This window comes from Caretta caretta, chromosome 14, assembly GCF_965140235.1.
Source record: "Caretta caretta isolate rCarCar2 chromosome 14, rCarCar1.hap1, whole genome shotgun sequence".
In the NCBI taxonomy this organism is placed as follows: Eukaryota; Metazoa; Chordata; order Testudines; family Cheloniidae; genus Caretta; species Caretta caretta.
In genome coordinates, this window is record NC_134219.1 from 19,360,208 (window position 1) to 19,377,421 (window position 17,214).

The 17,214-nt window shown below is 41.5% G+C and overlaps 2 protein-coding genes across 4 annotated transcripts in view; one reads left to right on the top strand and one right to left on the bottom strand.

Annotated features, from left to right (window-relative positions):
- The window catches only part of LOC125620974 (urotensin-2 receptor-like), a 41,522-nt gene extending 26,389 nt beyond the window's left edge, over positions 1–15,133 (top strand). The window contains exon 2 of the mRNA XM_048817255.2: positions 11,523–15,133. The gene's annotated coding sequence lies outside the window, so the exon portion shown is untranslated. The remainder of the gene's footprint in view (positions 1–11,522) is intronic.
- Positions 9,194–17,214, bottom strand: part of OGFOD3 (2-oxoglutarate and iron dependent oxygenase domain containing 3) — a 94,302-nt gene continuing 86,281 nt past the window's right edge. For 2 of the 3 annotated variants that reach the window (XM_048817260.2, XM_048817256.2), the window contains one exon: positions 9,194–11,707. In XM_048817260.2, the coding sequence (XP_048673217.2) occupies positions 11,576–11,707 (132 nt within the window). In that variant the 3' untranslated portion in view covers positions 9,194–11,575. Of the gene's footprint in view, positions 11,708–12,900; positions 12,956–17,214 lie in introns of all 3 variants that reach the window. The other variant, XM_048817258.2, reaches the window with a different exon arrangement.

Genomic DNA, 17,214 nt, shown 5'->3' on the forward strand with positions numbered 1-17,214 from the left:
TGTTTGCCACATTCTACATCAAATATACTTTCTATAGATACACTATGCAAAAAAAATCTGAGAGGGATAAGGTGCATCATTGTAAGAATGTGTGTTCAGACTCACAGTAGCATCTGCATGATCCGCCATATAACTTTAGTAGTCAGAGCAAACGTCTAGGACTAAGACTTTGATGGCACTATCCAAGACTTCCCTCCCTCCCACCTATTCAGTTATGAATGCTTTAATCCAACGTGGTGCTTGAGCTGCTCCAAACTCAAATTCGCCCATGATGGTCTCCATCTCCCATGGATGTCAACATAAACAGAGGATACTAAGCAACTTACAAGATGAGACTGTCAGAGCACCACAAAATGAGGTATGCTCAACATAGAGACTCCTATATGGGAAACCTAGAGTACTAGCAAAAACAAAGCCTGCAGTACCAGGATTGGTGTACATACCAGCAGCTGAAAGTAAGTGGGGACCAGATTCTCACCTGCAACTACCAGTAGGGTCTTGTTCAGTAGGAGAGAGCCACTGGCCTCTGAGCCTGAGCAAAGTGGGAACTCCCCACCAGGTGCAGCTTTTCAACAGCAAATTTGGGCAGGCTATAGAACCACTTCCATTTGGCCCTCAAGACACTTTATGGAGTACTGTGAAGGGACAGCTCTGTCATCCTGTAGAACTTCCAACCAGATTCACTGAGGCACCCACATTGGCTCTGAGTGGAGATGAGTCTTGAAAGCTCCCAGCAAAGCCTGTCTGCCTTGTGACTCCCAGCCAGATTCCTGCCACTACGGAAAATACATGGATAAAACGTTGGTTTTTCCTTGGGTGGGAAGATGAGTGTGAAGGCAGCTCCCCCTTCAGTGTAAGATGATGCAGCTTGTGCCCTCCTCTGAAAGCTTCCTTACGAGTAAAAACCCTTTGGAAGGAGGTGCTTGTTTACAGCTCTTAGGAATGGCTGCCAGCCAGTTCATTGCTAGTCAGACTAGTGCAGCTGTTCTCATTCTGAGGTGGAGGTAAATTGGAGATGTCTAGGAGCAAAAAAAAGTAGATGTCTAGGAGCAAAAAAAAGTAGAACCAATGCCAAAGTCCTTCACTCTCCATCTGCAGATTGATCACCTTTGTATTTTGAGGGTGAAAGACTGTTTTGAACTTCCAAGAGAAAAGATCAAAATGGACCCTACAATTGACAAGAGACTGGGACTGATCTCAAACTACTCCGATCTTCTAATCTTGGACGTCTGAAATACAAAGGTGGATCAGTCCACACTAAGCAATGCCCCTGACCAAGAGAGGGTGACTTGTTTATTTTAGACTGGAGAGTGCGTGTCTCTAAAGAAATGGGGACACACGTGTGGAGGGAAAGCCCACATGCACCATTTATATACATTCACAATATATTGTGTGTTTTTCCCTTTAAACTCCAACTTCTTCCAGAACAAAAATCTTAAAATAAATGTGAAATGAAAGAACTGCCAAAGCAAGTTAATTTGAAAACCTGAGAACCTTGACAGTATCCCTATAGCAAAGCAGAGTCATGTCAGCTCAGCTGGTTACAAAATTTCTGAATGGAATAGAATTCAAACCTCTTGAGGACTGTAACATTTTCATTGCTTTGTTTTAAGTACTAAAGTCTCAAACTAGAATTTTTTTTTGCCACTCAAAACCATCACTTTCCCTGCATATCATCTCAGAACAATTATCATTTGTATTGCCAATAGGTTTGGAAGAGGCATAGGCTGAGATAGGATAAGATTAGGCAAGCTTGTAGTACCTCTCCACTCTTCTCTCTGTCCACAGAAAATAACATTGCCTGCCTCTATGTCAGTAGCTTGGTGAAGCTCATGTTACACGAGCCAGGCCTGATGGAACTTATATTGTATTTCAGAAACCCATAACCCCACAAAGAAAGCTACATGAGCAAAGTTAGCTTAGATTTATACACCCAAAAAGAGTATCTAGCTCATGTTCCAAGATCCTAACATAACTAAAAAATACTCCAGAGCTCAATGCACCGTAGTCCTAACTAGCAACCCAGGGACAGTACAAACCTTAAGCATTCTTCCCAATTCTGTCCCACTTTCAAATCCCTGGGAAAGAAAGATTTGCTTTGCAGCATGCCCTTAAGGCATCAGACTTGGGCTAATTTGGACTGGCAGCCGCTTCACAGGTCTTCTCAACAAGACTTCAGCGTGAGCACCCTACTGATTTCAACTGTGGCTGTGTGGAGCTGGGAGGGAGGCAGACTCCCGACACAGGTATGTCCAAGGCTGGGTGACTCTTCCCACTTGCTCACAACTGCAGCTGCGGCCCATTCCCCGACTTCTGAGAGTGGGTTTGGAGGAAATAAGGCTCAGTGACCCTGATCAGCAGTTGTCCACATGGAGAAACTACTCGGACCCCTGTTTTTCCATTCTGGCAAAGGGAATCGAGGACAAAGTCAAAAAGCAACTTGGAGTCTGAGCCCAGGCCCCCTCTGGCATCTTCGCATCTGCCTTTGCTCAGGCCCCTGCAAATCACAAGGCTGGCCTGACTCAAGGGAAAAATAATTAGCCTCGAACTGTGTGTCATTAAGTTACCTCCCTGCAGGATTCAGACATGGGAAATGCTTTTTGATTATAGCCCCTCTGTACGTGCTTAATGGTAAGGAGTGTCTAATTCAGGGAAGATTAGCAGAGGAAGAAGTTTTAATTGCTGACTCTGAGGCCTAGATAAATATCCCAGCAAAGGTTCTGAAACATGTTTAACTTGCCTTGAAAGTGATAATGTCTGCAGCACACAGGGATTCATTGGATCACAAACCACCTGCAGGAGCCAAAATGCATTTAGAAAACGAAGCTGAGAGGCTCCAAGTTCCAGTTCTTGAGATAAAAATATCAAGTTCAAGGGCAGCATTTAGCTACAAGGAAGCTATTAGACTGTGAAGCTCTCGGCACTAATAAATGTAATGCCTCTGGGTGCTTTCATCATAGATTGAGCAGCACATGCTTATAAGAAGGTTGTATGGTCTTCAGTTTGATGCAAGCGAAGCACTGATGAGCAATTCCCATACAATGTTACCCTATGGCTTCGGCAGAGGCATGGCAAGTGGGGAGTTTGAGGCTTCCTGTCTGTAGCTAGACTCTTCTGCCATTCAGGCAGGCTACATGGGCCATTAGGAAGGGAAGAGGACTGGGGAGAGGCCAGAGCTCAGGTTATTATGGGGGTATGAGCAAGTAGATAAAGGTGTTTGGGACAAATACCTCTGTGAAGAACACTGAGGACTAGGACCCATGAAATTATTTATCCATAATGTCCTAAGACTGTAAAATGTTACACTAAGGAACAAGATTATTCTTGTAGACTTTTTTCTATCACACCAAAAATACCAACCAAACCCTCAATCAGAAAATGTTTATCCTGTGAGCACCTAAAAGGGTTTTTAGGGGGGCAGTCAGCGTGTATGTATTACATGCTCATGTTTCACTTTTGTAGTCTGTTTTCAGACTCTCCCCCTAGGAGCTTAAAACCTAAGAAAACACAATTGAGATATAAGATGCAGCAGCAGATCCAGAGGGAAGTTTAATTTAAAAATAGAACAAAAACTAATAGAGAAACCCCAGCATTTTCCTCAGGTGGCTTAGCATTGAGCTTGGCATGTTCACTGTAACAAGTTAACCAAGTGCTGACCTACCACACCTATGTGAGTGAGGGATGGATAGATTAGATAGATGATACTGAGTTGTGGGTCTTGTGGAAGAAGCAAGTTTTGTGAAAGGATTTGAAAGAAGAGAACCTAGCTGCCTGGGATACAGTTATTTCTGATTACTTGCATTAGTTTTCTCTTTTACTAACAGTAAAGCTGATGACAAAAATGGACTTGTAGAGTTAGACAATGGTATGGAACCTTGAGACTGGGTGAGTTTTCTTTAGCTGCTTTCCGCCTAGTAATTTATTACTCTTGCTCGCATTATTGGTTGCTGTCATCTCTCTATAAGAGGCAGCAGGCAAGATTCTCTGTTATAATTCTTTTCTGGGAGTCAGGCATCCCAGGGAATTTTTCTTCTTATTGTTCTAGTGAAAAGTAAGCAGAAAATCCAAGGAATTTACAGTTGGCAGTTATGCTCTAGATTTTTGATGGATCGGACTGTAATATATAAAGCAACTGAAACAGACTAGAAATACTTTGAATACAGTAACTTTGTTTCATCTCCTTTGAACTGAGAACTGCAGGGACTACACTAAACAAACTGAAAGGTGATCTACTTTTATTGCAGTGTCTGTAAATACTGAATCCTCTGCAGAATGCTGTTTAACTTTTCATACTCTACTCAGTGACTCTCATCTAGAACAATAATACACAACGGGGACTCTGAGGATGTGCCACCTTCTCAGAAGTGATTGTCCTGGGAAACAAATAGGAGCTAAGAAATTACTCATCTGCTGGTAAGGAAGAAGGTGCAGCAATGAGATGCAAAATGGCCATTTTAGGGCTTCTGTTGCTTGTGTGCTGTTTCCCTCCCCTTCTCCCCCCCATTTAAAGGGCCAGCAGCCAAAGGAATATGCTGGGAAAGGCTCCTATGAGAGTGTGAATCCACACTGGTGAGTCTGGGGACAGAGGGAAGTTGCAACAAGCCAATCACAGAGAAGGAAATTATCTAGTTTTTGTAAAGTCATCATCATGGTGTATCAGCACCAAGGAAAACTGCTTAAAATAATAATAAAAAAATAACTATATACAACACCTAGATGAACATGTGACGGCCAAATCATGCCTCTCCAACTTCTTTGCACGTGCAATAAGAGAACAGAAAAAGGCAAACCAGATGCTTCCTGCATGTAATAATTTCCACCATCACATCCAACACTATTATTTTTCCTTTTGGTCTAGTAACAGAGTATCTCTGTCACAAAGGCATGCTGTGATTTGGGGCACAGGCTCTTACTACACTGATACCAATGGGTCGTCTGCTTGAAATGCAGAGTGTGAAGTCTATTTCATTCAGAAGTGCATTAGTAACACTTAACTGTGAAGCTGACTATGCCCAGAGAGCCCAGAAAGTTGTGAACATGACCATAATTTGTTTCGACACTGTAATTTATGGGCATCAAATACTGAGAAAATATTAAGATAATGTAACGGCAGGTCAAAATGATCTCCCCTTTATCGCTATTTCCATGACAAAACAGGAAATAACAGGTCAGTGCAAAATGGAAGTAAATTTAGGTCTGAAACAAAGGATGTTCGCTGAGGGATGGTCAATACTCGTAATGGAAGGAAAATAATAAGGTACCTGGAAAACTGAAGGAAGCTAGCTAAAAAGCACACCATGGCAAAGAATGAAAAACGTTGTTAAAATAAAAAAGTGGAGTGACACTCAGTAATCTTTCCCTCAACTAATATAAAGCCCTTTCAAAGAGGATGAATGGGTTACATTGGCTGAGTGGGTTCAGACAATATTACTAGTATATTAAAAACGCAAACTTCTTTGAGTGTGATTGGGAAAATAAGCTGTGTGCAAGGAGATTGCAATGATTGCACAGTTCAGTAATTGATACAAAAGATGGAGTGAGAGAGAGTCCTGTGGAGGAAGAACACAGCTTGATTTTCTTAGATGCTGGAGATTGGAGAAGGAAATGCAGTAATTGCATAGTTAGACCAGAACTCCCTTTTTAAAGGTAGGTGTGGAGCCAACTAAGACCTCACAATGACATAGGATCAGAATAAAATCTATAAAAATAAACTAGATAACCTTTTAAAAAGCTGTCCCTCCCCCCAGTTCAGTTTCACAGACCATGTACATTTAGTAAATTAATGGTACTACCTTAAAATGAGAATTTCACAAGTAGGCACCATCACTCACTACTAGCCCCATTTAGTTTTGGGGATTCCATATTAAAAGGATCAATGCTGATCGCCCTGAAGTCAATGGAAGCCATATTGGGCCCTAAATTACAAACTTAGGGGCATATATATGGCCTTCACTCTGCCCATGGAAAGTCCAGTGGTGTCAATAGGAGTTATGCTGATGAGTCAAGATGCTAGTTAAGGTCTTCGATGCATCGGGAAGCTGCTTATGCAGCCTCAATCAGCTGCGCAAGAGTCAAACTCTTATTTGTCATAATGTTCCTACATTTCCGTTACGCACGTATGTAAATTTAAGGACCTGATCCTGCAAACATTTTCAGTACATGAGTGGTCCCATAGTGGGACTAGGGCTTATTTCTGTATGAAAGTTATACAAAATTATCACAAAACATTTCAGTTAATGTATATTCACACTGTGTATACAAATTAAGTAAGATGTAGGTTGCAATATGTGCTGCTGGGGTAATATTTGAGGGGTGTAATAATTTAGGCACTTTTTGGAGGAGTGAGCAAATGACTGAGCACAGTGGGGATTCAGTAAGCAGGATTTAATGAAGAGACATTTAGGTGTATAGGTAGGGCCCTACCAAATTCACGGCCATGAAAAATGCATCATGGACTGTGAAATCTGGTCTCCTCCCGTGAGATCTGGTCTTTTGTGTGCTTTTATCTTATACTATACAGATTTCATGGAGAAGACCAGCATTTCTCAAATTGGGGGTCTTGACCCAAAAGGGGGTTGGAAGGTTATTTTAGGGGGGGTCACAGTATTGCCACCCTTAATTTTGTGCTGCCTTCAGAGCTGGGCGGCCAGAACAACAGCTGTTGGCTGGGCCCCAGCTCTGAAGGCAGTGCCCTACCAGCAGCAGTGCAGAAGTAAGCAGTACCACACCATGCCACCCTTACCTTTGCGCTGCTGCCTTCAGAGCTGGGTGGCCAGAGAGTGGCGGCTGATGACTGAGGGGCCAACTCTGCAGGCAGCAACACAGAAGTAAGGGTAGCAGCACCGCAACATCCCTTACTATAACCTTGTGGACAACTCCCCACCCCCAACGCCTTTTTGGGTCAGGACCCGTACAATTACAATACCATAAAACTTTAGATTTAAATAGCTGAAATCAGGAAATTTATGATTTTTTAAATCCTCTGACCGTGATATTGACCAAAATGGATGGTAGGGCCCTAAGTATAGGCCAGGAAAAAGAAACTAATCTTGTCATCTTCCTTTGGCCAGTCCTGGAACCTTAAAGACAAACCTCTAGCATGACCACATGGAAGGGGGCCAACTGTGATGGACACAAGTGAGTGTGCCCATGCACTAACATCACATGGGGATAGGCACTTCAGGACTGAACAGCTGACAGTTAATAGGAAGCTGGTCATACGAAGAATCTTACAGTTCTGGGTATCTTGTTACAGGTTTAACACCAAGTAGAAAGACAGGGGAATTAGTCGTCAGCTCAATAGGAGAATTTAGGAAATGGAAGAAAAGGCAATTTATAAAAGTGTTCATAGATATTTGGCAAAAGCATATAGGCACTTACCTGGAGCTCCCATACCATTCCCATGATGTGAATCAATTAGCTGGATTTCCTCCCTGTTGTCATTATTTTCAGATAATTAGCTTCAGCAAGCACAGATGAGCCTGACTCTGAATCAGGCTACGATGAGCAGCAGCTGTCAGATGTATCTGTGGTTCATAGAGCAAATCACTCATCTCTCTGGATGAAAGCAGTAAATATACAAGATATTTTATTAAATGGTCATTTTGTTTAGAAAATGTAATGGCTATTTGCGCTAAAGCTTTCTAAAGAGTTTTGATAGCTGGGTATAAATAAATGTAATTTAGATGCACTCACAATTCTATCTCTAACATCTGAGTGTGTGAGCGCCTTAGCAGTGCCTCAGTTAGATCCTAATTTCCAGCAACCATTTCCAGTGCTATTCCCAGAGTCTGCGAGAGGAAAGGAAGAATGGGAATGTTGAGAGAAGTCTTCCCGACCCACACTTTTTAAAAGATCACATAATTAGGTATTTAAGAATAACTGTGTTTGTGGGTGACCGCAAATATGGCACCATAATTTTAGCTCCAATGAAAACAAAGTCATTTTTATCTCTTGGAAAAAGGCAAAGTTATTGGGGAAAGAAACACAAGGTACTGAAAACTATTAACAAAGAAGGATCAGAGACACATGAAGCGACAGTATGTTTAAGTACTAATGCCAATACTGCCTGAGAAAGCTGAGCTCCACATGTTGTTAGTTCTGCGACTCCTAGTAGCAAATATCACCAATGACTGAAGATGGAGCACTACATTGGGCAGGGCTCAGTGAATTCTTTCCCTGATGTCTGGCTGGTAGGTCTCAAGGAGATGCTCAGGGTCTAACTGATTGCCTTATTTGAGGTCAGGAAGGAATCCCTCCCCCAGGTCAGATTGGCAGAGACCCTGGAGTTTTGTGGCCTTCCCCTACAGCACAGGGCACGGGTTGTTTTCTAGTTTGAACAAGAGTAAATGCTGGAATCTTTAACTCATGATTTGAGGATGTCGGTAACTCAGCCAGAGGTTAGGGGTCTATTACAGAAGTGGGGTGAGGTTCTGTGGCCTGTGATGTGCAGGAGGTCAGGCTAGATGATCATGATGGTCCCTTCTGGGCTTACAGTTTATGGGTCTATAAATTGACACCTTTCCCTGATTATTCTTTTATTTTTTGTAGCTAGAGGCAGTAATAAGAATCTTCTAGTTTAAACTGCATTTCCAATTCTAATTTCTTCTCTATGGATATTACTTTTAGTAGAAAGAAAAGGAGTACTTGTGGCACCTTAGAGACTAACCAATTTATTTGAGCACGAGCTTTCGTGAGCTACAGCTCACTTCATCAGATGTATACCATGGAAACTGCAGCAGACTTAGTCTGCTGCAGTTTCCACGGTATACATCTGATGAAGTGAGCTGTAGCTCACGAAAGCTCGTGCTCAAATAAACTGCAGTTTCCACGGTATACATCTGATGAAGTGAGCTGTAGCTCACGAAAGCTCGTGCTCAAATAAACTGGTTAGTCTCTAAGGTGCCACAAGTACTCCTTTTCTTTTTGCGAATACAGACTAACACGGCTGTTCCTCTGAAACCTACTTTTAGTAGACAAATGCAAGAGCTTCAGGATAAAAATCTTGATTGGCACTGGGACTCTAAAAGAGACATCTGAGTTACTATGCCACTTCCTTCTTTTTAAAATATATTGATCCCCTTTCAAACTACAGCACGTAAGTAGACTGTGGCAATGGTAATTGACAGACTTGATTACCATCTTGCTGAGATTAAGGTAGAAATCTCACTATAAATGTAAACACACACACAACTTGTTCTTAGATATGTTTTAATGTCAGTCAGAATTCACAGTATGAAGAAGATGCAAAGTGTCCTGTAGGCAGTCTTTGAAATATGAAAAACCTGAAAGATTCCTCCCCTGCAACTATATAACAGTAATCTCTGGTGCATTAAAACAAGTGCGTTTTAGAAGGTGATTCTGAAAGATGTGCTATTTTCAACACCATGCGGCCTGTGTGAAACACAGAAATAACCAATAAACACTTTAAAGTGGCAAATTGCAGTGAAGATTCTTTTGTAACTCACTAAAAAAACTGAAGAATTGAGTTTAAATGACATGATAGCTTTAATAACAAAACTAACCCAAGGAATCTGCTGCTGTTAATCCTGTTCTTGCATAAGTGTACAATTAAGGCCTGATCTAAAGGTCCCTGAAGTCATTAGGAGCCTTCTACAGACATCAACAGGTTTTCAATCTTGCCTTTAGACATGCTATCCAACTAACTTTAATATTTTTATTTCTTTAGATCCAGCCACTATGACAAGTTTTCCTCTTTCACATGGAAAGAGTCGGTCTTTCTTGGTGTGCTGATAGCTGAAAAACTCACTGCAGATTTGCCTTGCAGGCATGTCAACTGATATCTCTACCAATGGAACCAATGAGAAGAGCCCCTTTTTATACTGAGCTGCAGTGGAATCTTCCAATATTTAAACATTTCCAATGTCATAAGTGGATTCAAAAGAAAAAAGGGGACAAAAGCATGTGAAATGCAGGCAGTCACAAAGCAGTTTCTTGGAAGCTGCAACAGACTTCTACAGAAGTGACACAAATTCACACTATACTGTCAATAGAAGACTTGCATCAGAACTCAATATCTAAGGAAACTTCTTGTTTCTCCTACAATTAAATTATCAAAATGCTAATCTGAAAATCCCTTAGTTACCACAATAAAGCAAGGTAATTGACAAGATTAGTCATTTGTTTTGTTACTAGTTCTATATTTATGGCACAACCCACTATTTTCTGAAGTCCTTGAAATACATTATTCCAGTAAACGTACCATAAATGAGCATCCATGATTAAGGGCAAATCTTCACACTAGGCCAAAGCAAATTGTTCAGAAACTTCTGAACAACTTGGTTCATTATTTGAGCCAGAAAGTTAAGAGCTGTTCCATGACTGCAGTTGAGTGTTGTGAAGCATGACAACAAAATCAGAGCGCCCTTCAACCAAATATCAAATGCCTGAAGTGCTTTATTGCCAATTAAACCCAATAAAAATAGAGCTGAACAAAACTTTTAGACAAACTTTTTCAGTGAAAAATGCAGCTTTAGGGTTGAAAAACATTTTATGAATTTATTAATTTAACAGAATGGTCTTGGGTGGAATATCCTAAAAAATAAAAATCTGAAAAAAAAATCAAAATGTTGGTTTAGACTTCCAAAATGTTTAGATTTTTTAAATTTGAAAACTATTTTTCATTTTGAAATTTCCTTTAATTATATTTAAAGAATTAACCATTAAAAAGCTCAAACAAAACAATTCACACAAACAGCTGAGTGCAACTACCTTCATGTTCACTATGGAGATGCAGCTGAAAAAAACAAAAAACAACCCAGGGCCAAGCACATCAAATGCTCCTTCCTGAGCAGAGCCCAGATCAATAGGACACATCCTGTTAGCATTTTGGCCATCCCTGTTGCACTACTAAGATTGCTTTCCTAAAGCTCTAGACTATTGACTCACCAGACAATTTAGTTTCCTAATTTTAATTGATACTAAACACTCCTTACCTGCATTAGGTGAGGTGAGACCATGTCTTCCCCCTTCCCTGCCCCCCGTGTTTAGCTTTAAATATCTGTAGTAATTTAAAGAACAGTTCAAGTAAGTTCCAGTAGACAAAACCACATGTGTATTTGCAAATAATGCCCATGACTAAGAGAATCTGTTGCAGGAAGAACAAAGTCTGGACAACATGAGGATAATGTCCTTCTTGTTCTATCTTAGGTGTTGTGACCAGATGGAGATGACAAGATTTAAAGGGCCAAATTCTGGTCTGTTACACCAGCTAACAATGGCATAGGGCCCAGAAGAACTTGGTTCAATATATTCTCTGCATTTCTCAAAGTGGAGAAAAGTGGAGAAAATCAAAAAGGACTTGTTTTCTCAATTGGATGAATAAAAAAAACAACCCCTTTTAACAGAATGTTGAATTAAATATGGTCCTTAAGGCACTGTTTGCAACACTTATGGAGGAAGATGTGTGAAAATGATGTTACATTATATTAAATACAGGGTAGGGAAATTTTAATTGATTGGGAATTTACACAGGAAATTATCTCCATTTTCTCCCCTCACAGGGCTTCTTCTATCATTCCACTCGACCTCACGTTCTCTCCCAGGACGGATTACGTTAAGACTGGATCCCCAATGCCATGGTCAGGATTGCAAGTGAAGGAGATGGTAATGGCATAACGAGTGCCCCAGCGAACCTTTTCCACTCGATGAAGGTTCTCCGACCCAGAGGTGAAAAAGGAAACCCGGCCTGTAAGAGACAAAAGTAGAAGATTGGTGAGAAGGGCCTATTCCACACTATTGACTAGTGGCTCTCTGTGTGGTGTTGCTATGTCTTGGCCCATCTGCTATTTCTTTAGGCTTATCTGCTCTCTAGCTAACTGAAAACTCAGGACTTTATCACCAGGAAGACAAATGATATTACAACTGTGGGCTACACTGAGACAGCTTACTAAAGCTGATTAAAAGGTGCATCAATCCTTTGTGCTAAAATGATGAAGACACAGGGTTCAGCTGGGCCTTAGAGCTTGATAAAGAATGGGTAGAGGCCAGGGAAAGTATGAATCCCCTTCTAATTTGCCCTGATAAAGATATAGCACTTGTGTACTGAACTGCCAGGAATGGGACTTGGGTTTGATTTTTCACGCTGGTCTCTAATTCTATGGACCAAAGGAGCAGGGAGTGCAGCAAAGGTTGCAAAAAGTCCTCCAAAGAAGAAAGAAAAATTATTTCCCCACTCAACTGAAAACCCTCTAGATAACTTAGGAACAGCATGGACTGACTCATGCCAGAGTCCCATCCACTGACATGTCTCATGGGTGGGGTAGCCTCAGGACTATGCACAGGTTGCAGAGGACATCACCCTTTTCTCCCCGTAAAAACAGATCCAGAGTTTCATACCTCACTATGAACATGATTTAGTATGGCCCTTACACAAGAGTCCATGGGGAGGAAGGGGGAAAAGCATGAGCAACCCCCTTTGGAAAACTGCTTGGCTTATCAGGGCCAGACAGTATTACAGTGTCTGCATCTTTGGGGCAAATTGGGATTGTTCCACAGGGTACCCTAAAGGGGATAGTGTGTGTATGTCATGGCTCCATCCCTCAAGCACAGGCCAGCAGAACTGACCTGCTACACATGGTGGGGATAAGTAAGCTGCACTCCACAAAATAGGGTAAGTAACTGCCTCCCTGAGGCAGTTTCTCTCTCATTGCTCCACTAGGGCAGGTGGCTCCATATTTCCCACTATGGGCTGCACCTAATTGCAAGAACCTAGCTCTAATTTGTTGGGTGTTTTTACAAGGACTAAAGTCCCATAACTATAAAAGATAGTGAAAAGCAGAAGTTTTTAAGCTTGATTCTTTTTCTCACTGCTCATTATCCAGGTTCTCAAATGCTATCACTGGCTTGCAACAGAGGCTCTTAAAAAAGCCAGTAACTTACCAAAATTTCTCACTATCAATCACCACAAATCCATCTCACAAGGTAATTTTCCAACCTGGAAAAAGCCAGAGTGGATTTTATAAGCAGCTGTGAAAGGGCACAGGCCATTGTTCAGGTATTTGCAATCTCTTTGTGCACTGTCAGAACATTCATTTTTCAGATAGATCAGAAAGTTCTATATCACAATGCAGTTCCAATTGCTCTTTCCTTAGAAAGAGAGCAATTCCACAAATGAATGGGTTTGGCAGTTGCTTCATGACTACCAAATGGCTCTAGTCGTGTAATTAAGTGCTTTACCACCTATGACTTTTCCAGTAGGAGCATTCCAGAGGGTTTCAGCGTGTTTTTTAAAGTGCCATAGACTTAGTATGGCCATTCATGCATTCCCAGAATACCGGACATTCTGGTACTTCCAGGAATGCCATGGGCTCACCCCCACTGCTGTGACCTCGCACGTAGGATGCGTATGAGGTCACGCTGCATCCAGATCACCATTTTGAAGAGTGTGCTGGCCTGCCCACATGACCTCTCACACTGAGGGGCAGAGAGGCACACTTTTCAAAGTGGCCTGTCCGTTTTTGTCTCCGTACTGGTTGGAGGACAAACCACACAAAAAGAGGACTGTCCAGTTTAAAATCAGACGAATGACCTGCCTACACAGACTTAGAGTGCTATCAAAATAACTAGGTAACATTTAAGGCAAAATGCTCAAAATGAAGCATCAAGAAGAAGGGAACACTAACACTTGCACAATCTTTCACTGCTCCAAATTGCCCATGAACAACGTAAGAATTTATTTCTTTAACGAGTTAAGTAACTAAAGACACGTCTACACTTACCAATAGATCGACACTGCTGCAATCGATGCAGCGACTGAATCCACGCTAAAGACACGCTAAATCGATGGGAGAGCACTCTCCCATCGATTTGTGTACTCCACCTTTCCGAGACGCATAAGGGAAGTCGACGGGAGATGTAGCCACTGCAGTAAGTGGATCTAACTACATCGACTTCAGTTATGTTATTCACGTAACTGAAGTTGCGTAAGTTAGATCAATTTACCAATGTAGTGCAGACCAGTCCTAACTCAGACTGAAGCAGCATGTTGACAGACTGTAGTATTTTTCTTTGCACGGCTGTCCTATCTGAATCCCATGTTTTCCTACTCAGGCAATTTTTCCACTGATCACAGTAGTCTGAGATTTGTTATAAATTCATCTTAGGGAACTCCCATACTAAGAATCTGACTCTTGCATGCAATATATTTATCTATGAGATGCCCACCACTAAGCCACTGGAGTCATTTGGCTGCCTTACTGTTTTACTACCGCAGTTTGCACCACACGGAGGTAAATTGCTCCAATTATGCAAATTGTACTCCAGAACTGGGCACAAACAGCTAATTAGGGGGGGAGAGAGAAGAAATGCTAACTAAAAAGATCCAAAAGCTTTTTCACTGCTGATGTAGGAAGTGCATTTAGATGCTCTAAGTAGCATTCATTAATCAGAACTCAATAAGACGACAAGTCCTGCAGCCTTGGTTCACAAACTAATCCCTGCTGTTTGCTCTGTTGAGGCTGACAGCAAATCTTGCCCCTGTGGATTCAGTTGCCATTCAAATTTACATAGGGAACCTGTTCTAAGAGCTAAACAAAAACATTTCAGCAAATAGTAATTTTGCTGAAAAATGCATTTTTTGGCGCACCAAACCTATTTGTGAATTTGGGTCAAATGTGAATAGAGTTAACAAAAAAATGAAAATAAAAATATTGGAAATGTCAAAATGAACAATTTCAACATTGTTTCAAACTGACCTTTCTGAAATGTTTCATTTGACCTAAACAACATTTTTTGTTTTTTTGTTTCAGCAAGAAACACCCCCACTTGCCCCAAAAAAATCAGTTTAGGCTTGAAACAAGCAGAATTTTTTTCCAGATTCGCTGTTTTGGCCACCGAACCAAAATCATTTATTTGGTTACCTCTGTTCCTAAACGCTGAATAGCATCGCAAAATCATATGCTGCATTCTGCCCTGCCTGTGGCTGCATGCCAGTGGTGGGTAAAGCTATATATAATATATTAATTTACATGCACAGTTTGTAATGACCATTGGTGTCCTGTTCTTCTGAATGAAAGGCACTACACATAATAGCAATGTATTACTATTCTTTGAGCATCAAAATGAACATGCTGGCATCTTCTCAAGGACTTAATTCAAAGCTTGTTTGCCCTGAGTGTATTTATTTATTTATCTAGTTTTCTCTTTATGCTCCATCCATGTACCTGGTTCTCTAAATAAGTCATTTGTGCTCACTAGCTTTGCCATTGTTCATTTAAACTGACTTTCAAGCACTTTTGTTCAAACTCTTATTAAAAAGATAAGGAGCAAATCAAGGTAGTGATGTTTCAATTAATTGTTTAAGCCAGTTAACTAAAGTTGATTCTTTGAACTATCCAGGATGTGATTTTAATTTTCTTCTTTTACAAATTTAACTCTTTAATTCCAGCTTTTCTGTAAAATGACTTTTATCACTACCGTGCATCAAAACCCTATTAAACACAGAAGGAAGAAGATACTTGTAGGTGCTGAGTTGCTGAAGAATTCACAATTCCTGCACCGTGGAAAGGGAGTCTGTCCTTTTGCCTCGCCTGGGAAGCTATTTTGGTACAAATAAACTTCAGACACATCTAGAACAAATGGCTTTTACATTAATAATACTTAGTCCTGCCATGAGTTCAGGGGACTGGACTAGATGACCTCTCGAGGTCCCTTCCAGTTCTATGATTCTATGAACATTAACTAGGTACAATGTAATTTACCAGATGTGTTAAGGGGTTTTTAAGGGTGTGGAAGAGGGAGTGGGGATGTTTGAGGGCAGAGAGGCTGCAGATAGTGCAGGAAATGGCAGAAACCCGGGGGGAGGGATAGCTCAGTGGTTTGAGCATTGGCCTGCTAAACCCAGGGTTGTGAGTTCAATCCTTGAGGGGGCCATTTAGGGATTGGTCCTGTTTTGAGCAGGGGGTTGGACTAGATGACCTCCTGAGGTCCCTTCCAACCCTGATATTCTATGATTCTATGAGAAACAGAAACCTGGCTGTTGAGGTGTGTCAAGGTTCCTCCCCCACTCTGAACTCTAGGGTACAGATGTGGGGACCTGCATGAAAAACCTCCTAAGCTTATCTTTACCAGCTTAGGTCAAAACTTCCCCAAGGTACAAAATATTCCACCCTTTGTCCTTGGATTGGCCGCTACCACCACCAAACTAATACTGGTTACTGGGGAAGAGCTGTTTGGACGCGTCTTTCCCCCCAAAATACTTCCCAAAACCTTGCACCCCACTTCCTGGACAAGGTTTGGTAAAAAGCCTCACCAATTTGCCTAGGTGACTACAGACCCAGACCCTTGGATCTTAAGAACAATGAACAATCCTCCCAACACTTGCACCCCCGCTTTCCTGGGAAATGTTGGATAAAAAGCCTCACCAATTTGCATAGGTGACCACAGACCCAAACCCTTGGATCTGAGAACAATGAAAAAGCATCCCGTTTTCTTACAAGAAGACTTTTAATAAAAATAGAAGTAAATAGAAATAAAGAAATCCCCCCTGTAAAATCAGGATGGTAGATACCTTACAGGGTAATTAGATTCAAAAACATAGAGAACCCCTCTAGGCAAAACCTTAAGTTACAAAAAAGATACACAGACAGAAATAGTTATTCTATTCAGCACAGTTCTTTTCTCAGCCATTTAAAGAAATCATAATCTAACACGTACCTAGCTAGATTACTTACTAAAAGTTCTAAGACTCCATTCCTAGTCTATCCCCGGCCAAGACAGAATATAGACAGACACACAGACCCTTTGTTTCTCTCCCTCCTCCCAGCTTTTGAAAGTATCTTGTCTCCTCATTGGTCATTTTGGTCAGGTGCCAGCGAGGTTACCTTTAGCTTCTTAACCCTTTACAGGTGAGAGGAGCTTTCCCCTGGCCAGGAGGGATTTCAAAGGGGTTTACCCTTCCCTTTATATTTATGACAAGGGGGAAGGCAGCAAAGAGTTGGGAAGGACAGCAGAGAGTAAGGGTGTGAAGGAAGAGCAGGTTGTAGAAAGTGTAGAGTGGAAGCAGCTGAAGGGCAGGGATGGAAGCTGCAGGGCGCGTGTGGAATCCCCAAGAAGCAGAGTAGCAGAAGGTGCAAGCAAGGGAACTGGCTCTTTGTGCTGTTCTGGCAACAAAAGAGCCATAAGGTTAGTTCTCAGCCAGCTGAGAATCCTTGGGTGATGGACAGCTGGCACAGCCTCCCTCCTTCTGCTCTTGGC